Source organism: Apiospora kogelbergensis (assembly GCF_038363985.1).
Source record: "Apiospora kogelbergensis strain CBS 113332 chromosome Unknown utg000003l_segment0_segment0, whole genome shotgun sequence".
NCBI classification, from domain to species: Eukaryota; Fungi; Ascomycota; class Sordariomycetes; order Amphisphaeriales; family Apiosporaceae; genus Apiospora; species Apiospora kogelbergensis.
In genome coordinates this window covers 2162639-2185718 of record NW_027117420.1, presented here as the reverse complement: position 1 = coordinate 2185718, position 23080 = coordinate 2162639, and the positions used below count along the sequence as shown (strand labels likewise).

At 55.8% G+C, this 23080-nt stretch overlaps 9 protein-coding genes across 9 annotated transcripts; 6 read left to right on the top strand and 3 right to left on the bottom strand.

Annotated features, from left to right (window-relative positions):
• Window positions 1-513: 513 nt before the first annotated feature.
• Window positions 514-1872, top strand: PG998_005461 (uncharacterized protein; the record flags this gene model as incomplete). The annotated part of the gene is made up of 1 exon (XM_066872279.1): window positions 514-1872. One exon carries the CDS (start codon window positions 514-516, stop codon window positions 1870-1872), a length of 1359 nt encoding a protein of 452 aa, XP_066732376.1.
• Window positions 1873-2650: 778 nt separating this feature from the next.
• On the bottom strand, window positions 2651-3529 carry PG998_005460 (uncharacterized protein; the record flags this gene model as incomplete). Its single annotated transcript, XM_066872278.1, has 1 exon — window positions 2651-3529. The coding sequence occupies one exon, from the start codon at window positions 3527-3529 to the stop codon at window positions 2651-2653; it is 879 nt and encodes a 292-aa protein (XP_066732375.1).
• Window positions 3530-5459: 1930 nt separating this feature from the next.
• Window positions 5460-5911, top strand: PG998_005459 (uncharacterized protein; the record flags this gene model as incomplete). The annotated part of the gene is made up of 2 exons (XM_066872277.1): window positions 5460-5741; window positions 5786-5911. 2 exons carry the CDS (start codon window positions 5460-5462, stop codon window positions 5909-5911), a joined length of 408 nt encoding a protein of 135 aa, XP_066732374.1.
• A 1113-nt stretch (window positions 5912-7024) lies between these two features.
• PG998_005458 (uncharacterized protein) lies at window positions 7025-8595 on the top strand (the record flags this gene model as incomplete). Its single annotated transcript, XM_066872276.1, has 4 exons — window positions 7025-7192; window positions 7277-7308; window positions 7390-8021; window positions 8090-8595. 4 exons carry the CDS (start codon window positions 7025-7027, stop codon window positions 8593-8595), a joined length of 1338 nt encoding a protein of 445 aa, XP_066732373.1.
• Window positions 8596-10364: 1769 nt separating this feature from the next.
• Window positions 10365-11249, top strand: PG998_005457 (uncharacterized protein; the record flags this gene model as incomplete). Its single annotated transcript, XM_066872275.1, has 1 exon — window positions 10365-11249. The coding sequence occupies one exon, from the start codon at window positions 10365-10367 to the stop codon at window positions 11247-11249; it is 885 nt and encodes a 294-aa protein (XP_066732372.1).
• A 745-nt stretch (window positions 11250-11994) lies between these two features.
• On the top strand, window positions 11995-13073 carry PG998_005456 (Transcription factor TFIIB; the record flags this gene model as incomplete). Its single annotated transcript, XM_066872274.1, has 2 exons — window positions 11995-12738; window positions 12801-13073. The coding sequence occupies 2 exons, from the start codon at window positions 11995-11997 to the stop codon at window positions 13071-13073; spliced, it is 1017 nt and encodes a 338-aa protein (XP_066732371.1).
• Window positions 13074-14395: 1322 nt separating this feature from the next.
• On the bottom strand, window positions 14396-15406 carry PG998_005455 (uncharacterized protein; the record flags this gene model as incomplete). Its single annotated transcript, XM_066872273.1, has 1 exon — window positions 14396-15406. One exon carries the CDS (start codon window positions 15404-15406, stop codon window positions 14396-14398), a length of 1011 nt encoding a protein of 336 aa, XP_066732370.1.
• Window positions 15407-16994: 1588 nt separating this feature from the next.
• On the top strand, window positions 16995-18476 carry PG998_005454 (uncharacterized protein; the record flags this gene model as incomplete). The annotated part of the gene is made up of 2 exons (XM_066872272.1): window positions 16995-17569; window positions 17693-18476. 2 exons carry the CDS (start codon window positions 16995-16997, stop codon window positions 18474-18476), a joined length of 1359 nt encoding a protein of 452 aa, XP_066732369.1.
• A 1889-nt stretch (window positions 18477-20365) lies between these two features.
• PG998_005453 (Meiotically up-regulated protein) lies at window positions 20366-21406 on the bottom strand (the record flags this gene model as incomplete). The annotated part of the gene is made up of 1 exon (XM_066872271.1): window positions 20366-21406. One exon carries the CDS (start codon window positions 21404-21406, stop codon window positions 20366-20368), a length of 1041 nt encoding a protein of 346 aa, XP_066732368.1.
• Window positions 21407-23080: the final 1674 nt, after the last annotated feature.

The window sequence follows — 23080 nt, the reverse complement described above, 5'->3', positions numbered from 1 at the left end:
CACACACGGCACCGGCATTGGCCGCCTCACTAGAGCCCGGTCCTCTGCAATCTAACGGGGGATTTGCTGTGTTGAAAAGGAGCCTTGGCGTCTTGTTTCGTTGCCTGTGGTTTCTGTACCTCGGGTCGACTGGCAATGCGATGTTCGTTAGGCGTTGTTGATGTGGGGTAGTCGATATGCAGTGTAAGCGCCCTGGAGAAGCTTGGTATTCAGCTAGCACGGGGCTCTGCACAGGGCTCTGCACCGGGGTTCAGGCCCGCTACTGTCTGTCTACAGGCGCCCCCCTATCAATCGTCAGTTGAGATAGGCGATAGGCAACTTTGCTTCCGACTTCCGTCCAAAATTTCTGGAGCGCCAGCAGCAAAGCTAGGTGAACTCCACCGAGCAATGACAGCTGCCCGCCTCTCGACATTGGATCGCGAGCATCGAATCACCAGCAAATCCCTGAAAATCAGTCGCCATTCTCAAAGTTGTTGTTGGAGTGGCGCAGCGACCTCAAAACGACGGGCAACTATGGCAGACCAGAAGCCGACCGCGGGCGGTGCCGCACCCGCTGCACCTACGGCTGCCAACCCCGCGGCGACGACGACGACGACGACCTCCACAGCCGCGGGCTACAAGGCGAAGCAACCAAACCCGGTCTGGCGGATGATGGGCCTCCCGAACCTACCTAAGAAGCTGCCCGGACGCAACTGGCTGATTTTCTGGGCCGTCACCGCGACCTTCAGCGGCGCCATCATCTACGACAAGCGCGAGAAGAAGCGGGCGACGGCGCGCTGGAGCCGGGCCGTCTCGCACCTCGGCAAGGAGCTCATCACCAACCCGGCCCAGATGCCGCGCAAGCTGACCATCTACCTCGAGAGCCCGCCCTACGACGGCTTGAGAGTGGCACAGGACCACTTTTCGGAATACGTGAAACCGATCCTGGCCGCTTCGGGACTCGACTGGGAGTTTGTACAAGGGAGACAGCAGGGCGACGTCCGCGCTGCCGTGGCCGAGAAGATCCGTCGGCAGCGCCGCGACGTTGAGGGCGGCGATATGACCGTCATCAACGAGGAGGAGCTCACCAACGAGGAGATCCTCAAGGCGGTCCGGAAGCGGCACCAGACGCCCGAGTACGAGGGCGTCAAGGGCGACATCGTCATTGGGCGGCACACGTGGAAGGAGTACATTCGCGGGTTACACGAGGGCTGGCTCGGGCCGTTGGTGGCGCCCCCGGAGCCCGCCGTGATAAAACCAGATGTCCCTTCTCCTGCTGCTGACGGCGAGGAGAAGACTGAGGAGGAAAAGGAGAAACCGGCCCGGCCGAAACAGCCCAAACCATATAATACCACCGACGATTACTCGACAGCATCATTGCCCATGTTCATCCCCGATGAGTTCTCGCCCTCCGCCCCCATCCAGTTCCCCCATGTGCTGGGTTTCATGAATACCTTTACCCGACTTGGGCGCTTCATGAACCGCCGCTCCATGGCGGACAGCATTGGCCGCGAGGTGGCCGCCGTCTGCTTTGCGACGTCGCGGGAGTACCGACAAGGCGACAGCCTGTCAGAATCGGAACAGGCGACGACCCTTGTCGAAGCGGAGAAGGACTGGCACAAGGACGTCTGGAAGGTGGACGAGGAGCCCAAGGAAGGGGAAGAGGCGCCCGCAACGCCGGCGGAGAAGATCTGGCCGAAACCCACCGTCCTGGACTCCCGCATAGCAACGCGCATGCGCCGGTTCGAGCTGCGGCCCGAGGACGAGCAGGCGGCACGACAGTTGGTCATTCCCGAGGAGGAGATTGAAGGGTGGATCAAAGGCAGCCTGCGCACCTTCTACCGTTGGATAGTGTCGGACCCGGAGCCGAGGCCTTGGTCCTCCCAGGAGTGAAGCCTCCTTGGCTTGGCTGAACAATCGAAGATTAATTATGACGGGGCCTTCCAGTGCTCTATGTTTATAATACGTGTACACTAAGATACCTCTCCTGTACGTCACGACTAGTCGCAGTCATTTGTACAACAGCGAACGAACGAACAGCGCCGATGGCGCGGATTCACATCGGGCCCCAATATAGACGGGAATCTGGCTGGCGGGCATGGATATGATCTGATAGATGGATGGGTATAAAATGGCTAGGCAGAGAAGTGAGGCTCAAAAGCCTTCACATATAATCTTTGTACCTAGACGCAGACAGCCTTACACAGCTCTCTTGAACTTCAATGATACCACGACTCACTCCTCTCTTTACTTTTGCCGCACTTCGGCTTTCGTTGGATAGTGGTTTTTGAACTTGGCCTGTGATGTATATGTTTATGCCCCGCCATTCTTGCTTCTGATCTCAAGACATTGACGTTGCCATATTCTCCCATTATTTATTAGATAAAGTAATGCCGGCCAATGTCATTGGACCCGGCGCTACTCCTGGTATTTCTCTTTGTCCCTTTCTCAGGCAGGTAGAGATCGGAGGAGTAAGTGCGCGGCTCTGGCTAACTGGCCGGCCGGCCAGCTCTCCTGGAATCTGTCACAGTCAGCCCGCGATCAGTGACAGGCAACGCGGCCTTGTATTGTCTTTTCAGACTTTGCAAGAACATCGAAGCGCTGCATCTGGTCGAGGTGAACATGTCCACTTCAAAGTGGTAACAATCGATGAGTTTGCCCTACATGAGGTTCAGTCGTCGTCGTCGTCATCCGAGCCATAGGCGACTAAGCTCGTTGCGGGCTTCGGGGCGGCCGGCTTCGAGGCTGCAACAGGCGATTTAGCGGTCTGCTGCGCCATCGGCGCGGAAACGGTACTTTGTGCTTGCGGTGTCGCCGTCGTCGCACCGTTGGTGCCTGCGCTTCTGGTCGTCGCAGCCTTTTCCTGAGCGCCCCCCTCGCTCGTCGACTTGCGCTTAAGGCCCTTGAACAATACCTCCTTTTCACGCTTCCTCTTGCGTCCCGCGCCGCCAGCCGTGGCCCCTGCCCACTCGCTCGCGAGATCTTCTGTCGGGGCCACTTCCTCCTCTTCGACTACCTCCTCATGTCCGCTTTGTTTGCCGCCAATCTGCCCCGTTGCGGGGGTGGGTTTGCGCTGCGCCTGTCGGAACTTGCCCAGCCCTTCCTCGAGCTCGAGCCGCTTGCGTTCTTCTTCCTGTCGCTCTTTCTCCTGCACCTCGTCGAGGAAGTCCACCTCGTCGTCGTCGAGCGCCCGGAACTGGTTGCGCAGCCGGCTCGCCTCCTCGAAGGCCGCCTGCTTCGCCGCCTTGTTGGCTTGCAGCACCTCGAACAGCGACTTCTCCTCGCCCGCGCCGCCCTCGGTGTTGGCGCGCCGGGTCGCCTCGCGTTGCGCGCGCGCGGCGTCGAGCTCGGCTTGGACGCGGGCCCATTCGGCGGCGTTCTTGCTGTTGGTGGTGGTGGAGGCAAGTGGCTGCGGCGGCGGCGGCTGCTGTTGTGGTTCTTTCTGAGCGGCGCCGGTGGCAGCGGGAGCTGGGTTGGACGTCTCGGTAGGAGCGCTGTTGGCGGAGGTGTCCCCAGGCAGCGTACCGCCCGAGACGAAGCGGGATGACATCGTGGAAGGTTTCGCAGTGCACAGCAAGCCGAACTGTTGCGTAAAGGGTGTTGATTGTAATTGGGTTTCCCGGGCCGGAGCACGCGCAAGCAAGCGAAGATGTCAGCACTGGTTGTTGCGCGCAGGACAGCTGCTAAAACCAGGCGTCCCGAAATTTAGGTGACGGACTAAAATCCGGGGAACCCCCACATCAACCCCTGGACTTGCACCTCAACAACTTCATATATGAGTAAGTCCGCACTTTGGGAGACAGCGACTTTGGCTATAGAAGGAGTGGGCAGGCCAGGCTGTATGCGTGCTTCGCGTGTTGGAGAAACAAATGTGCACAATCCCAGCCTCTCACAACCCTCCATGACTGGTACAATGTCGGCTATCAGAGATTCTGACAACTGCAATTGGCGAGACATGCGAAGCATCATGTTGTCGAGGCTTTCTTCATTTTCGAGACTCTTCAAAGTAAACAAGATAGTCGCAGTGATTCTGGAGACATATAACCAATACCTGGAGGGTGTGGCCGCCTCTGGTGTTTGACTGAATCTCAATACACCGAGATGCGTGTAAGTTCCGGCTGCGATAGTTGTGACGTAAGTCCCTATTGTCTTCCAAGAGCATCTACAGTACAATCCTAGTTGAACTACACAGCCAGCCAACCACAACAGCTGCTTAGTGGCTTTTCTGAAAGCCATAGGCTCCCGAAAGATCTCATAGATCGCCTTTTCCATAGGCGCTTCACCTAAGAAGATTTGTATTGTTACGAAATAAGAAGTGGTGCTGGCATTGGCATTGGCAGTCAAAATGATATGATAGGGTATTGACTTTTGCTCAATATAATGGGATTTGAAGACAATCTTCACCATCTAACAGACCCAAAATGGATCGTCAAAGGCGCTTTGGCGGAGTGGTTAACGCGATGCCCTGCTATGTTTACCAATGTGGATATAGAAGTTAGGCATTTCCTTCGGGAGCGCAGGTTCGAATCCTGCAGGCGTCGCTCTTTGATTAGCAAGTTGTACAACAACTAATTCTTTTGTCTTCTTCAAGACTGTCGTTTTTGTCACTTTCATCTTCAATTGCATTTTGTGTGTGTTTTCTTTTTCTTTTTCTATCTGACCATTGCTGTTCATGCGTACATCCACGTTGAACCAGGCAGGGCTGTTGCGAGAATACTGTCATGGGTTCAGGTCACTCACACTCCTGCCCACAACAAGCCGCAAGGGAAGCCTGGCTAGTAATTGGCTGCTGCATCAACTCTCGTGTACTCCGTATCCTACCGCTTATTGCCCTTAACCCCCTGTCCCTAGTTTTAATCCTTGATGTGTCACAGTCGCCGCGGGGTCGAGAACTCAAGGCCGGTTCTGTCGGGCAGAGTTGCGCTACCGAAGTCAGAATCGCAGATTGGAACTATAACAGGCATTCATTCGTGAGGGCCAGAGTCCGAAGTACAAGACGAGAAAAGATACGGTCTACGTGGAGGTGGGAAATAGTGTCCTGGGCCAATGGGAGGGCAGTTGATATGGCTGACGACGTGGTGTGGATCAAAGCGGGTACGTCATAGAGCGGCTTGTCACCTAAGCTTCCCAAACTTCGACCCCGGTCGTGCAGACGCCCTGAAGGCGGCGTGTAAGTGAGACGATCTAGCATGATAGACCCCCTACCCCCTCCTTCTGGAGCCTTTGAGCCTCCAAGCAGCCAAGGGAGGTTATGGAGAAGTGACTGCTGCTGGTTCCCTCGTACAAAACCCAAAAGGGCTGCCTGGTCGGGCTTTCTTTGTTGATTCCGTTCTTCTGCTCCAACCCCCTCCCCTTTGCAGTGTTGTCTAAACTAGGACCCAAGATACTAGACGTACTCGAATCGAGACCCAACGTCCAACCAACACAACTTCGTCTGCTCAACTCATATCCACACATACAAGTACATACGGTATACCACAATGGCCTCCGCTCAACCCGAAGTCTGCCCCGTCGTCGGCACGACCAACAGCACCCTGCCTCCCACCCACCCGGACGTCGACCTGACCAAGCCCGGCCAGACCTGCCCCGTGGTGGGCGCCAAGACGGACCACCATGCCTCGCTGCACAAGCACCCCCAGGTCGAGATGCCCCAGGGCTCCAGCAAGCCCGACGCGCAGAAGTGCCCCGTCATCTCCAACAAGACGGTCAATGAGCCCAAGAGCCAGGCCATGGACGACAAGGTCTGCCCCGTCGTCGGCTCCGTGACGACCATTCTGCCCCCGACCACCCGGCCACCGCCGGCAAGGGCGATGACGCCGAGTGCCCCGTCACTAAGGCCAAGATTGGCCACCACAAGGACAAGGTCACGGAGCACCCGAGTGTGGCCAACGCCGCCCCGGGTGCTGTCTGCCCCGTTGTTGGTCATGCTTAAGTTGAGAAAAATCAGAAGAAAGTCAAGTTGGAGGAACAGGAACAATGTGCTATGGACTGCTTGCTTGCTTGCTTGGACTCGGATGAAGCGCATTGATTTATATCACGACGGCATGGGCGGCACCTATTGATTTCCAGGTGGTCACGGTGTTTTGGGGTGTACTACGGTGCAATGATCGTTTCCCTGTCAATCGTTGTTCGATGAGCATCATCATCATCATCATCATCATCATCAGAATGGTGTCTCAGTCTGAACTGTGTGCTGCATTCTACTGTACTGTACTCCGCCTTCGTAGGCCCCATGTCAACCAGCCTCCATTTCGGTTTGGCGGTGTCGCTTCTATCCTGACCTCCGTAACCCCAGTTCACGTAGCAATAAATACTGGCTCTGTCAAGGCATTCATTTCAACGTAGCGGGGAAAGGTCACGATTTTCACTTGGTGGGTTCCAACGCCATTGTCTTATGATCTCGAAGTCCAAATTGCCAGTGGAGCGTGTGGTGTGTTCCAGGATAAGAAGAGCTCGAAGCCAGATGCATATCAGCGGCAGTAATGGGAAAGTAGAAAAAACTACCACTTTCCCATAGTTGGTACTCTACAATTAGCAGCCGCTGCGAGCCGTTTCTGATAGTTTGTGGGGGTTTATTGTCGACGGGCGGTCGTCCTCCATTTTTAAGACTTACATATGTACCGAAATACCGAACGGACACAAGAGCGCCCCCACTGCCACTAACCCAAACCTCCCCCCAGACTGCCAGCGACTGCCAGAGTTGGCCAAGTGGTTACCAAAAAGAAGTGGACAGCCAGGGAGTCGAACCCCGATACTCTCGCGATGCCTCGGTCTATCTTTATTTCCTCGTTGACCCCCCTCAGTCGACACGGAGCGGGAACCTGTACACGCTTATTTTCATTTGCCCCCCTTCTCCCTTCCACTCGCTGAGCAGTATATGACGACGTTATCGGGAGTCCGCAAGTGACGTAGCTGCTTAGTCTTCGGCGAGCCCGAGCTTCGAGAACAACGGCAACGGGGCAACAAAGGTTGAATGAAAGCAAGGTGTTTCGGGCGGTAGGTAAGAAGCCGAAAGACCTTTTTCGTTGTTGAAATAAAAGTCAAGATGTTCAATCGCAGTCTCGTACGCGCCAGTTATGGCCTCAAGACCTTCCCACGGGCGATTGGGCGGTGCGGGCGATTTCGACGAACTCACTCCATGGCCGCCGACGCAAGCTCCCCGCTGCCACTGGCAGGATACCGCGTTCTGGATATGACACGGGTATTAGCGGGGGTGAGTCCTTCTTTTCTGCTACTGCCGCTGCTACCTGTAATGTACCATGGTCCTTTGTGCTGACAACATCCTTCCCCCTCGCAGCCGTACTGTACACAGATCCTCGGCGACTTAGGGTAAGACCCCACCTCCTATCCATATCGGCTCCCCGTTGAGCTCGAAACCTCGTCCCGACAGCCGGCTCATACCAACACAAGTGCAGAAGTGATCAAGATCGAGCACCCCATTCGTGGCGATGACACGCGCGCCTGGGGTCCGCCCTACGCCTCTTACACGTCCGAGTCGGCGCAAGATGGCCCGGGCGAAGCCGCCTACTTCCTCGCCGTGAACCGAAACAAGAAGTCCTTGGGGCTCTCTTTCCAGCACCCGGAGGGCGTTGAGATCCTGCACAAGCTGGCGGCCGAGTGCGACATCCTGGTCGAGAATTACCTGCCGGGCAGTTTAAAAAAGTACGGCATGGACTTCGACACGCTGCATAAGATCAACCCGCGGCTCATCTATGCGAGCATTACGGGCTATGGACAGACGGGGCCCTACGCGAGCCGCGCCGGATATGACGTGATGGTAGAGGCTGAGTTTGGTTTGATGCACATTACAGGCGCCCGCGACGGCCCGCCCGTGAAGGTCGGTGTCGCCGTCACGGACCTGACCACAGGCCTCTACACGAGCAACAGCATCATGGCGGCGCTGCTGGCGCGGGGCAGGACGGGCCGGGGTCAGCACATCGATGTCGCACTCAGCGATTGCCAGACGGCTACACTGGCCAACATTGCCAGCAGTTGTTTGATAAGTGGAAAGAAGGACACAGGCCGATGGGGCACTGCGCATCGTAAGTGGCATTTGGGTTTTGTTGTCGGGGGTGTCATGAGAGCCTGACCTCACTAAGTATCTCACCAGCTTCCATCGTCCCATACAAGTCGTTCAAGACGAAAGACGGGGATATCCTATTGGGTGGTGGGAACGACAGACTCTTTGGTATCCTTTGTGACGGCGTCGGACGACCTGAGTGGAAGACGGACCCCAAGTATGCGGTCAATGCGCAACGAGTCGCCAACCGGATCGAATTGGAGGACAAGATCGAGGCTCTCACCGTTGGGAAGACAACGCAAGAATGGCTCGAGGTCTTCGAGGGCAAGGGCATGCCCTACGCCGCTGTCAATGACGTGCAGGGGACCCTGAACCATGAGCACACGAGAGCCCGGAACATGGTGGTGGAGATGGACCACAGCGAGTGCGGCCCCATCAAGATGGTCAACACGCCCGTCAAGTATTCCGAGAGCACCCCTTCGATCCGCACACCGCCGCCCACGCTGGGTCAGCATACCGACGAGGTGTTGAGCGGCATCCTGGGCCTCAAGCCTAGTGAGATCGAAGGATTGAAGGCCAAAGGTACAGTGCGATAGGATGCCTGCCATGTCGCATTCATGCCTGCGCCTCCACCCCCAACGCAGCAGTGGAGATTGGGATTCCTCCCGTCCGTCGCGTCGGTGAAGCTGGGAGGGTGGATGGCCATCTGCCATCTGATCAGCCCTGCACCTGCCATATATGAAAACCAAACTGCCGGAATGACAGGTCGTTTGGTTGGAACCGGATATAGGTCAAATTTCAATATAGCCGCCTCGTGTTTGTAGGATCGCATATATACATACGCAGGCATTGTAGGCAGTGTTGGTAGTCGGGCTTGGACCCAATCTCCCATGCGAGTTTGGGCCTCTGTCTGCCTTACATATAGACAAGACAATACGTGCCAACCTGTGCTACCACGTCTGTCACCCGGGCCGGTCTGGAATAAATTGACTGTTGGCGATGGTGTTGCGCTACGGGACGGGAAAACCCTCACTGCCTCAAAAGGTATGCAGTTTCGTGATCACGTTTGCTGCAGGCAGGTAGTATTTCGTCCCTGCGCCCTCAGGCGTGTGTACCTTCACTGGTGTACGTGCATGCAGGGCCAAGCAACGCACCAAAGGGCCACCTGAGCCGAAACCTGAGCCGCTTTTATGCGGTGTCACGGTTGATTGACTGATGAGTAAGTCGCTGCCGCCTGCCTTGTGCCTCTGTCTCGTGCACTCGCATCGAGTTGCATATTGGCAATACAGCACAGCATACAGCACACAGCCCATCTACCCATCTGGCCCAATTGGTAACCATGAAGCCTCTCTACGAACATCGAATCGTTTTCCTTGAGAATGGCAAAACGACTATTGACTTCGTGCTTGGGGCTGTACCCATCGGCGGCTTGATTACGCGAAGTATTTCGGGCATGATGATGCGCCGGGTTTGTTGACTTGCAGTGTGTCCAGCCGTCCAGCAGGCGAGTACGGCGTACATACACATACACATATACACATACACACATGCGATCATCGCTTATGCGGGAAATTGGTGTTCACGCCGATCCCTGAGTCTGCGCCCCAAGTTGCGCTTACTGTTTACCGGGGGCCGCGTCTGTTGGGCGAATTGCTTTTTGATCCATCCAGCCCGGCTAGTTCCCCATGACCCATGATGGGGCAGCCAATTATAGAAACCGTGGGGCGGGATTGCGATCCCGGGTTACTGCGGTGCGGCGCGGGCGTCATTTCTTTCCCTTTCCCTTTCCCGTTCCCTGCAAGGCCCTGCAAGGGACAATACCGTGCCCTTCAAGAAAGCCCTTCAAGGCTACGTGACGAGGGGTCGTCAGAGTAGGCTCGATCATCGTATGCCTGTCTGCCCCGTCTCAGACAAACCATGGGTCGTAGACGGCACACAAAGGGTGGCATGGACGAACGAACGGATGGATGGGACCAGACACACCAACACAATACCCAGACGGGGGGCCATGGCGTAATAGCCTGGCTTATTATCTAATTGTACATGTATTTGAGCCCATCCTCCCCGGTATGCATGTGAACATGTAGTAAGTCCGGAGTGTTCGTCGTTTTCTTACTCTTGTTCAAGCGGGGGGATGCGTTCTATTGCTACTTAATTCCTTCCCTCGCTCACTCTCCTGAATCTCGGTCATCGTCAACGTTTACGATCCTTCGTGCTGCAGTATATCGCACTTGCTTTCAGGGTCTAACTCACGCGGGGTATCGGTATCCCTTCACCACCCCAGGCACCCGCTTATCTGATCTGATCTGATAATATATACTGTATACTACTCTTCATATCTCATTTGCCCTCGTCAACGCCTGCCATGGCACCAACACCAACAATAGAAGAGCGGAATGTCGGCGAGAACGATGCGTTCGCAGGTCCCACCCCCAGCAACAGCACTGCGTCCAGCGGAGAGAAACCAGCAGCGTCATCGCTCACGCCGTGGGTCATCGTTGTCATCACTGCCGCCTCGTTTCTCGCGGTGACATTTCTCGGTTATGTCGCCGTCTGCCTGATGCGGAGGAGGCGCCACCGTCAACGTGTCGGCGCCGCCGCCGATGCGGTGAAGCGGCACAACTGCAACTACTACCGCCAGTCGCACTCGCGAGAGGGAAGCTTCGAGCGGCCGTGGCCCAGCCCCCATAAGAGCCACTACTATAACACCCAGCCCCAGGATGCGGTCGAGCTGCAGCGGTCGCACCTCATCAGCAAATCACGAGCCAGCCGCGAGTCCTGGAGCTCGTACGGTGGGTCGGTGATGGTAGCAGATGACACTATCCACCCTCGGCAGCAGAACGGCAGCTTCTCGAAACCACATGATTATACGGCTGTTTCTGCCAATGACGACCACCAGCACCAACATCCAAATCCAAATCAGCACCAACACTCCACGTCCACGGCAACAACGAGCACTATGGGACGAGGAACGAGAGTCGCTGCGAGAAGGAACCAGGAACAATATGGTTATGCTCATACCAACGATGACTCCGACTCGGAAGAAGAATACGAGCCACATAAGAGGTCCATGTCCTCCGGTGACTGGAAGGAGCTGGAGGCGACAGGCGGACGGTTGAGATCTTCGAGTCTCCAGGATCCGGCTACCCAGGGCAGGGGACACCCAGCATTCTCACCGGAGCTGCAGCAGCAGGCCCAATTGCCAGCCCGCTTGCCCAGGGCTCTAGCCACACGACGGCCGTCACCATGATGGGATATTATGGTTTGCTTCTTGCGCTCTCCTCTTCTGTAAGGTGGCATTTACACCTGGTCAATGGAAACATATGGGTCTGTTTGGAGTTTGGGGGCATTTTTTGCATGGCGTTGGATGAGGCAACTAAAAACATTTTCGATTGGCGTTTCTGAGACATGTGCATCTGGGGAAATAAGGATATGGTCAATCACCATGGTTTGGTATGTAAATTAACAACACAGTGAACATGGTTCGGTTCACCGCTGGGGGAAAGCTTCCAGAAGCAGAAGAGCCAAACAGCTCTCTGATCTGGTCTAGAAATAATGAAAGGCAAATGAACACTTGCCTCATTCAAGCCGTGGCATCCTTTGTGAAAACTGGTGGCATTACCATTCGCCGGAAGACAATGACAAGTCGTCAAGTATGCAATGCCTGAAGGGGGTTTGCTGATAGCGGATGCCACTGGATGAATGGCGCTCCGCCTGTTTCCATTTTTAGTCCCATAGAAAGACAACAGTCTAGCTGACTCATCAAAAAATAGCGCCGAGGCAGCAACGTCCATCTTGACAATTGACCGGCTTCTACTGAGGTAAGCAGCCGACAATTCTTTCCATTTCCATCCCCGTCACCATCGCCATCGCCATCGCCATCGCCATCGACCCCGACCCCAGACCAAAAACAAACCACACTCGTTCAAAAAAGCAAAGACACTCTCTCCGAACCCCGCGAGGTATTCTATCGACTGACGCGAACCCCCTCCAAAATGGCAGCTGCGAACGGTGCGACCGACGCCAGCATGGTGGCCAACATGGCAGGCGGCGCGCAGTCGCAAGGCTACAAGGAGAATCTGAACGAGATCTTGGTCTGTCCCGACTGCCAGATCAATCCCGCCAACCTTATGGAAGAGTTCTCGGCCGGCGACATGGTCTGCGGCGACTGTGGTCTGGTTTTGGGTGATCGCATCATCGACACACGTTCCGAGTGGCGCACCTTCGCCAACGACGACCAGGGTGGCGACGATCCCTCGCGTGTTGGTGACGCCATGAACCCGCTGCTCAACGGCTCCCAGCTCGAGACGGGTATCGCTTTCGGCGAGGGCAGCCGCGCTCGCGAGCTTCACCGCGCTCAGAACCGCTCCCAGAACGACAAGGCCACCAAGGGCCTCCTGAACGCCTACCGCGAGATCTCGACGCTTTGCGACAACATCGAAATCCCCAAGGCTGTGCAGGATAGCGCCAAGCACATCTTCAAGATGACGGACGATGCGAAACTATTCAAGGGCAAGCCTCAGGAGGTCATCGTCGCTGGCTGCATCTTCATCGCCTGTCGCCAGGCTCAGGTACCCCGGACGTTTCGCGAGATTTTTGCCTTGACCAACGTGTCCAAGAAGGAGATTGGTCGCACGTTCAAACAGCTCGAGAAGTTCTTGCAGGGCCACCGCGAGAACAACACGGCCAACTCGCTCCTCAACCCGCTTGACAGCTACGAGAACACCAACACCACCAGCGCCGAGGACCTCTGCGGCCGTTACTGCAGTAACCTCAACTTCCTCAACCCCACCAAATGGAGAAGATTTCGAAGGCACTGGCCCAGAAGAGCTCCACGGTTAAGAACCTGGCGGGACGTTCGCCTCTGTCGGTCGCCGCCGCCTGCATCTACATGGCGTCCAACCTCATGGGCGAGCCCAAGAGCACGCGGGACATTGCCGCCGTCGCAGGCGTGAGCGATGGTACCATCAAGACGGCCTACAAATTCCTGTATTCGGAGCGTGACAACTTGATCGAGCCGTCGTGGCTGAAGCCAAAGGGCGCTGGTGACCTGAACAAACTTCCTACCAATTAGTCGTTGCTGGGAGTAACATCCACTCGACACCAGCTGAAGCACTTGGTTGCCAAATATGGAAGTGGCCTTGGCGGTGGCGCCGGGGTGGACTCGCACGACGAGCCATATGTCGAGGATTTGCTTGGGGATCAAGCACTGCGCCAGGAGTATGAGGCTTTCTGCCTCGCACAAAAATAATGGATGGGCGTCGTCGGATTTGGAGTATTGGAGTTCGTCGTTACCGCAGCAATTTGGTGCACCAGGGTGATTCCATTTGCACGCTCGCGCTGCTGGTTCCACACACTTCTTTCTTCCTCAGTTGTGCTGGGCATCGCCATTTGAGGACATGGCCCCGTTGGTTTTTATCAGCGCCCGATTGATTCCATCATGCGACATACTGTTGGCAGTGTGGGTGACACATGGAAACGGTAGTAGTATTCTTGAAACACAGAACTACGCAGCAGCATTATCATCATCATCATCATCATTATCGTCGTTTTGTGTACACGGGCTGCCCCTTTTCATTGATACCTTTCAGTCTTCGATTGAAAACGCTGTCATTTCCGACGGCCTGGCGGTACAAGATTGTTACAACAGCGGACTGGTACGTTGGGTAGTCAGGGCCTTTGCCCTCAATGGTGTCTCATAGATGCAATGAAATGCATCTTGATATATTGATGGAATTTCGTGTCGTGTGAATCACGTTCTCGGTGGGCTTTGAGTGCTGCGAATGCTACATGTCGTACAGTATTCGTGATTTGATATTCACGTGCTGGAATTGGACCATTGCCATCGCCACCACCCACCCTTCTGATGAACCGAGTCTGGGCAAATCTTGGATTACACGTGGCTTTGAACCCGCATAATGAGAAGAAACAGGTTGATTCTGTCTGTATTGACTAGAGAGAGAAAGAAAAGAGAGGTGGTCGGTCGTATGGGTACGCTGTTTGGGCTTTGGATTATATACTGCTTTGGGTCACGTTGAACTTGATAGAACTAGAGATTGCACTCGGTAATATTGCTGTAGACAGTAAAGAGACATGATGATACCCCAATGTCCCTGCAAGATCTGTTATCAAAACATCCACAGTCGGTGACCACAACCATTGCCAATCAACCGGTTGGTTCCAGGATGGGCCGTAGGTGGCTGCGGGCAGGCCGTCGCTTGCTTGACAGTCTTGTCCGACGGATACTGGGTCACCCTACCCGCCCGCCCCTATACTACACGGGGCACACGGCGGAAGATACGCAGTAGAACTTTTTGTGAAATATCTGTTGTTGTATCATCATCCATGGAACCGGTCTATCTATTCTATCATCCAAACTCCAAAAGCACAAGACGACTACCCGGGTCTCCCTTCATTCCCGGCAGTGGTTCGCGACGTGGTCGCAATCCGACGTGTCCTCGGCCTGGGGAATGTGGACTTGTACTTCATCAACGTCTCGCGGAAGCGCATGGGTCTCCGGCCCGTCAGGCGCTCCACGACGTCCGAGGTCTCGAGCATGAAGCCCTTGGCGACCATCTCGCCGCAGCAGAGGAGGTCCTCCATGCAGAGCTTCATGGGCAGCTTGGAGAAGTCCCCCCGGAAGTCGTCGGGCAGGCCCTTGTCGGCCCACCACCGGCGCAGCTCGGCGTCGGGCATGTCGACGAACTCGCACTGGTAGCCCGTCTGGTCGCAGATCCAGTCCATGATCTGCCCGTCGGTGACGGCCTCGGGCCCCGTCACGTGGCACACCTTGTTGGGCTGGCCGCGGCCCAGCAGCAGGGCGGCCTGGACGCGGCCGCAGTCGTCGCGCGCCACGTAGGCGCCCCGCACGTGGTGCGTGTTGTTGAGCCACGAGTCGCCGCAGAACTGCCAGCACGGGACGAACAGCTCGGCGATGTTGTCGGCGTACAGGTAGTTGCGCTGGATGTTGTACTCGAGCCCGGAAGCCTTGATGAGCTTCTCGATGTGGGCGTGGTCGCGGGGCAGGAAGGGCAGGTCCTCCTCCTTCTCGACCTCCTCCCCGGCGCCCACAAACGACGTGTAGCAGATGCGGCGCACGGCGCACTGCTTGCAGGCGTCGATGACCCTGGCGGCCTGCTCGCGGCGCTCGCCGAACGCCCACGTCGACACCATGGACACGGCCTCGGCGCCCTGGAAGGCGGCGAGCATGCTGGGCGGGTCGTCGTAGCTGGCCTCGACGACCTCGGCCCCCTGGGCCTTCCAGGCCTCCAGCTTCTCCTTGGGGATGGCGCCGAGCTTGTACGTGGTGAAGACGAGCTTGTCTTCGGGCTTGGCAATCTCGACGGCAAAGTCGGCGGCGGCGCTGCCGAGCTTGCCGTCCGCTCCCGTCAGAACGTACTTGGGCATTTTTCGTATGGGATGTTTTCGTATGTACGGTGCTGGTGGGACGGTGATGACTTGTTGTTGTTATCCAAAATGCATGTCCATCGCATCGGAACTTTTATAGACGTGGATTTGCCTCATACTCGGGAGCGCATGCGGCTGGGTCTTCAGGTCGGACCTTGGTTTTCGATGTTGATGGTGTGATGGGCGTGGGCAGCGGCGAAAGGGTCCCTCATCAGCCCACGTATCCCGAAATGGCGTGTTGCGGCCATGCAGGATAGCCCACCGTGTCTTGGGCCAATTGCGAGGCCCGATCCCAATGGTCGGCACCCGCCGCGAGGCCCCTGGGCCGTCCAACGACAGATCACCAGGTGGCTGCTTCACATACTTGGGATTTGTCAGGAAGCCATTGCCTTGCTACGCTGCAGGCGGCCAGACTGCCAGCCTGTCTCGGTCGAATTCACACAAGTCGCCGATCTTGATGCATCGTACGATGTTTTTTTTTCTCCACCGACGGCTGGATGGAGCAGTAAGTCTTGTCGTATTATGTATGCGGGCGTCTCTTTCTTTTCTCGACGATTGGTTCTTCGCCGGCTTTTTCTTTCTTTCTGGGGGGTAATCTGCAGCAAACCCCCTCCTACTCCAGCCCTGATTCCAGACTTTCAGCTTCCAAAGCCCGTGGGACGTGCAGAGCCAACTGTCGAAACGAAGATCCGATCTCACCAAGGCGTGTTCAGGAACAAGAGCCAAGCCGCAACGAAGGAAGTGTCGTCCGCAATGCAAGCCTGACTGACGTCCCGCCAAGGCCACTCTCGGGTCACGAGATGCTCGGGCCCTGAACGGCCTGCCTTTCTGGGGGCGTTGCCGAGACAAGACACCAGGAGCTGGCGCCAACGCAGGTCCCGAGGCAATCATGACATACCGAGCAACGAGGGCGAGTCCCGCGGATCCACCAAACAGGCTATGCAACCGCTTCCCCCACACTCGCTCTGTCCATCCTCGCCATCGTCTTTCTTTCCCTCAGGCCTTCGACGTCCCCCCCCCGCATATTAGGATTGTTTTCCAATCCCGAGCTATATATAACAGCACCAATCAGGGCCGGGCGCGTGCCTCCTTCGCCTGTCCAGGGCGCATCCCCGACACGTTTCGGGCCAAGGGTCCAACTTGGTTGCTCGAGTCAGCTTTTGTGGTGACGATGGGGTCCCGTGCCAGCAACGCCGTTATTGGCAAAGGATCTGGGTAGCATTCGCCGTAATGCTAGCCACCGTTGCGGGTGGGTATTGTTCATGCCTTGGTTTCATCACAGGCAACTCGAGCCATGGCCCAAGGCTAAAACAACAACATCGAAATCATGCTTGTTTCCGGTCGCCGCCTTTCGTTTTGGAACGATGCGGCAGACGGAAGGTGAGGTGCCGCCGCAACAAGCCAAGAAACAAGGTCAATCTGTACTTATATAGAGCAAGGACATACATCCATATGTCGTCGGTCTTGTTTCGTACGCATACTCCTCACATTCATTTTCGTCCCGTCTTCGCTTCCCCCATTTCGGTTCGGATCCGATCGCGCCCCTCTCTCCCTCTCTCCCTCCCTCTCCTTCTAAGGCACCGCCCCGATGATGCAGATCAGCCGGGCCGCCGTCTTCGGGCTGCTGAGCTTCGCTCTGCCGCCGCCGGCAACCGCCGCGCCGTCGCCCGCCGCGACGCTGGCCGAGCGCGCCACGACGACGCTCTCCGACGTCGTCATCTTCTCGCCGCCCTCCAACGCCGGCTGGGTGGACCCGCGCGTGCTGTACGCGCGCGCCGTCGCCCTCTCCTCGGGGCGCTGCTCGCGACGTGGGAGAACTACTCGCCCGAGCCGCCGCAAGTCCACTTCCCCATCTACAAGTCCACCGACAAGGGCAAGACCTGGGGCAGCGGGCCCATCGGCAAGGTTGAGGACACCGAAAACGGCTGGGGCATGCGCTATCAGCCCACCCTGTTCGAGCTGCCCCAGGCCGTCGGCGACTTCCCCGCCGGCACCATCCTCGCCGCCGGCAACAGCATCCCCCACGGACCTCAGCAAGACCAAGATCGACGTCTACGCCAGCCGCGACGGCGGCGCCACGTGGACCTTTGCCAGCAGCGTCGCGAGCGGCGGCGAGGCGCGACCGAACAACGGGCTCACCCCCGTTTGGGAGCCCATGTTCATGTAAGTCCTGACCTTTCCCTCCCCTTGCCAGGCCTCCCTGCATGGCGACGCGACAAACAGCACCAGCTGGCAGTGTATGTTCTGTATTTGCCGTATACTTATCGTTCTCTCTCTCTTGTACAGGGTCTTTAACAACCAACTCGTCTGCTACTACTCCGACCAGCGCGACGCGAAGTACGGCCAAAAGCTTGTGCACCAAACGACGACGGACCTCAAGACCTGGGGCCCCATCGTCGACGACGTCCGCGACGACGCCAACTACGCCGCGCGCCCGGGCATGCCCGCCGTCGCCCCCCTGCCGGACGGCCGCTACATCTACGCGTACGAGCAGTGCGGCACCGACGGCTGCAAGGTGCACTACCGCCTGGCCCAGAGCCCCGTCGACGTGCTGTCGGCGCCCAGCTTCAGCCTGCAGTCGACCAAGGGGACCCGGCCCACCAGCTCGCCGTACGTGGTGATCTGGAACAACGACACCATCGTGCTGAGCGCCGGCTCCGGCTCGCAGATCTTCGTGAACCGCAAGCTCGGCGACCCCGCCAGCTGGGTCGAGTACGCGACCCCGCAGCCGGGCGCCTACTCACGCGGGCTCGCGCTCCTCGGCAAGGACGACCCGGACGCGCTGCTCCTCATCGGGGCCGGCGGTCTGCCGCCAAGCACCACCAACCGCGTCAGCGTGAGCGTCATCGACATGCGGGCCACTCTGGGGCTTGACGGAAACGGCGGGGCAGCAGCAGGGGCAGCGGGTGCGAGGCCTGGGGCAGGGTCAGGGGCGCTACTGAGTAGCGGTGATCTTAATGATAATGCTAATAGCGGAAGCGGAAGTAGCGGGCAGGCCGCGACTAATGGCGCAGTCATGACCAGCGGAGTGGCTCGGCGGCGTGGCCTGGTGCCAAAGTTGAGGTTGTGAGTGACGATATCAACTGCCTGCCTGTCTCTGCTCCGATGGTGACGACAAGGGGCGAAGGATTAAGGAGAGGGGGATGGATGGCGGGGAGGGATTTCGGATGATAGGTCTTCATCTCTACCTTTTATTCTTACCCGAATAGCAGCTCAAACTCATAAAGTCCCTTGAACGATAATGTAAGTGATGGATGGTAGCTTGAGCAAACCTGAACTCGGAAGGCGATATGAAAATGAAGACGTAAGCAAACGTAAGAGGCTCAACTAGGGTAAACACATCAAGTCATGCGAATTGCACGAGTGGAATAAAGCCACGTCGGAGTTTGGGATACTTTTTTATTATTTTTTCTCTCTAGGTTTCAACATTATGACAAAGCTTTAATCCAAGTCACCCTTGGTGTTGCTTATCCCCACGCCCTTTAATCAGGATCTTGAGGTCGAACGAATGATCGCCATATTGTTCCAGGGCGGTGCTGTAGCTTATTTTCGCAAGCGCTCATTGGTGCTTCGTTGTATCCTCTTATTCCATACCAATTTTGTGTCCCGAGGACCACCTCCTCCCATCCATCCATCCATCCATCCAAACTACCGTGTGAATAATACCGTCTTTCTTCTTCTCAAATCCATCGTGCCCATCGTGAAAACATCTTAAAGAAGTGCCTTTCTGGTAGGCATAAATCATAGGGGAAAACAGGTAAAGAAATGAAACCAAGGCAGCCTCGCATTAGCCCCCAATCAGGCGAACCGGAATCCAAGACCCCCTTTTTCTAAAGTGTCCGAACCAAAAACTCTAATGTGCTGCTGGCATTGGCGGCTGGGTTTTGAGGCTGGTACGGTCTTGGGTAGAGCCTCTTTCCTGTGAATACGCCTTGTCGGTAATAGACACGCAGACCAGCGGGGACTCGAGTCTGCCCAGTCCAAGCCTGATAAAAGCCCGAAGAGGCAACATACCCCAATGCCCAACGAGAAGCGGAAACCCTTCTTCCAGGGTTTCCCGAGTGCCAGCGAGCCCTCCGTTGCCATAGCTTCTTCATATAACACCCGCTCGCAACGTAATGACTTGAGACCACCTCCTTCAATGCGTCAGAAGAAGAAAAAAGGAATCAGTGGGCAGTCGGACCATGGCCATGTGCCAGGTCAATTGTTTTTAAACGCCTCGATGAATCCTCAGTTTTACCAGCCAGCCCGTATAAAATGCGAAAGAAAAAAAAAACAAAAAGCCGGGATCTATTGGGGGATAATGAACGCCGAACCGTGAATTACCGAAGCCAACCAACACCATTAAACAATAGCCGATAGGAAATGTCGTCGGAATCGAAACAAGAACATGGGAGGCGAACCCGCCCGAACACCATGAAAGGGCTTGCGGGTCGCGAAGGGAGATGGCGCGTAGACAGTCGTATTAGCCTGGCCAGGTGTGTCAAGCCTAGCAGGGCCATTATTTCGAGGTCAGTCGTCACAGGGTGCGCGAAATCCGAGAAAGAAAAACGTAATGCAGTGTCCAAAGTAGGTATGTCGAGTCCATTTCGAAACACCTTATCGTAACATCGAAATGTGTTGGGTATCTGAAGAGCAAATGTATATCCCTAAATGTGCCGTAGAAGATGTCCAAGTGGACTGTTTTGCAATGCTGTAGGCTGGATGCTTACTGGAAGTTCCCATCCGAAACCCCAGGATAGCTGAGGCATCAGGTCGCCGGCTGCCGATGCACACAAGATGTCTCGTCGTTTTGACCCTGGGATGGATGGCTAGATGAGCTAGGCCAAAGCTCCCACAAATTGATTTCATGTAGGCACCGTGTTTCCACACCATGCAGGTGGTATAGTACCAAAGAGAAATGAATGTCATCATACACGATCATCATTGTTTCCCCGGTATCAATGTCTTCCGTGCTGCTCAACCCATAACAGGCTGGCCGTAGGGGTTGTGGTGGAAGTAATGAGCGGGCTTCTGCAGGTTCGTCATGCATTGGTTGCAATTGCAGTCGGCAACGCTGGAGTCCCAAGCACCGTGGCCACCGTAGTGCCCAAAGAACGGCTGTCCATATTGGGAGTTTCGGTTGCTGAAGCCACTGTGGTGATGGGACATGTTGGATGCATGGTAGTTTCGATTGTTGGTGTACCCCGATTGTACGGCGGAGCCAAACCAGTCATTGTAGCGTGAATTGACTGATGCGGCCGAGTTGAGGTACTCGGGCGTGCCGTAACCGGAGTCGGGTGGCGTCAAGGGATCAGTAGGCCAGGTGTTCTGATACTGACCTTGCCACGAATTCTCGCGGGGACGGAACTTGTTGCGGGATTGCTGCAGGCGTTCGTATTCGTTCTCCTCGGGCGACCAACTCTCGTAGGCAAGCGAGTGGTTGTGGATACGAGGATCAGGCCGCATGGAGGTGACCAACGGAACGAGGCGCTCGCGAGCAGCAACTTGAGACAGATGGTGGTGGGCCATTTGCTCTCTCTCCTTGGTTGCCTGCCAGTCCTTCCAGCTGCTCAACCACGCTTTGTAGTCTCCGCTTGTGTCTAGGTTGACATACAAGGACCAGTTCATGTGAACAAGCCACTCATTCTCCATTCGATTGAGCTCCTGAACGGGGATTCCGCTCACCTCGGACCAAGAGCGGTTCTGGAAGGTGTTGTCGTCGAGGAACTTGCTGCCCAGTAGCAGGGATACAGTAAGTAGACGCCAAACTTCGCCCTCATTCGGCTTGAAGGTGCGGCCGAGATGCTTGAGAGTGTTGACTCTCTTGGCCAGATAGTTCATACCGAGAAGAATGGTCGTGCTTGGCAAGCGTGTTGAAGTGAGGATCTGGGAGACGAATTTGCGGAAAGCGACCGTGACAGGTGTCTCTGGCAGAACGACTCTCATTGCCATCTCGGCCACATACTCGGCCATGATTTCAACCTCATAGTCGAGGACTGCACACACACCACCCGGCATCATGACGGTTGGAGAAGGGAGTCTCCGTCAAAGACCTAACGAGGACCTTTGTCGGAGTGTAGGCGCTCAGCGTCGAGAGCCCGGGGCAGCAAGTTGAGCTGGTAACTTGGATTGATTGGCTGCGTTTCGAGGGCTAAAGAGAGGTGGACGGTTGCAGTAGTTTCAACGGCAGTGGTAATCTATTGATTGTCCCCAGCCATATGTTGACTTTCGTGTACGAATGTCGCGAAAACAAAAAGAAAACAATATATCGATATTCGGATAGAAGCTCGGATGCAGAGATTGGACAGCAGGTGTAAGTTTCCTGATGTCGACCTGTCCTCCGAAGCAAGACTGCCTTAATACTACTATTGTGGAATCAAGTAGCTTTGTGCTCGGAAGAAGGATATCGTAAGTCGGGTTGCCGAGATCGTAGGATCCGAAAGACGTTGTCAAGGGGGTTTCAAGTCAGACAGTTAAGTCGACCAGAATTATTCGTTATGTCGGTGCAGGGAGCACGATATAACAGTAGAAATAGGGCAGTTCCGAGGAAAACTCTAAAGCACTGAGGTCATTGTTCCCGGATTAGTATGGTATTGTCGATACTGGCACAGCACAAAGCAAGATAATGAAACAAATGTAGGAATGACAGGCACAATGGTCTGTGTGCCGCAGTTGTCAAGAACGGGACGACAATAGAACTTGGGAATTGTGAAGAATGTCCGAGATCAAGGGAAAGTTAAATCCAGAGCGCACTTGAGGATTGGACGCCTTTTGGTGGAGGTTCGGAAATAGCAGGCAGAGTTTGTCAACGTCGCGGGCGTTGTCAAACCAGCGAGTCTACCAGCTGATCCCGGTGGGTGGGAAAGGTAGATAGATGAGTGGGAAAGAAGAAAATTTTCCGACAAGTCTGCAATCCGAGGTAAAGGCTAACGGCGATGGGGGAAACCGCATGAATCGTAGGTGACTGATCCTGTTACCAGGATGCGACACCAACTATCAAAACAGTCGGGAAATGAAAAGATGCGTGTCGTGTTGTAGGCGGTCCGGGGGGTGCTTGTGTGTGTGGGAGACTAGTCGGGCCACTGGACGAACAATTTCGAATGCGTCTCTCTCTGTAGTGGGTACGTCCCGACTCGGATTCGACAGGCAAACCGAAGCAAAGAAGAGAAGAGGCGGTGCAGGCAAGCTTTTTGGAAAGCGAAGACGATGCTCGCTCAATACGATGAATGGAAAATCAAGGCTTACCTGGTGAAGCGGTAGAAGTTGACAATGAAGCCCTGCTACCACACAAACACACACACAACCGCAACGACGGCGAAGGTAGAGAGAGAGGATTGGTGAGTCTTCGTCGTTCGAATGATTCGATTCGTAGGGGCGCAAATCTTTTGTTCGTTCCTTCCAAAGGGCCTTCCAGTCAAGAAAGACGGCGTTGGTGGATGAAGGGCGAACAGAAGAAAAGAGAAAGCAGGTCGCTTTTCCACACTCAGGTGTTCAGTCGAGAAAGAGACGAGAGGTGCACACGAATTGGTCGGTCCGTCCTCTGGGTTCCTCAGCACAGGCGTCTCTGCACAGCAACCGGCTGAGCGAGCTTGGAGCCGAATAAGACAGCGCTGGGCTGAGCCGTGCGTTTGGGCGTGGATAGCGCTTTTTCGACTTTGGTCGCTTGTCCCAAGGGTGGTGGTTCGCGATCGT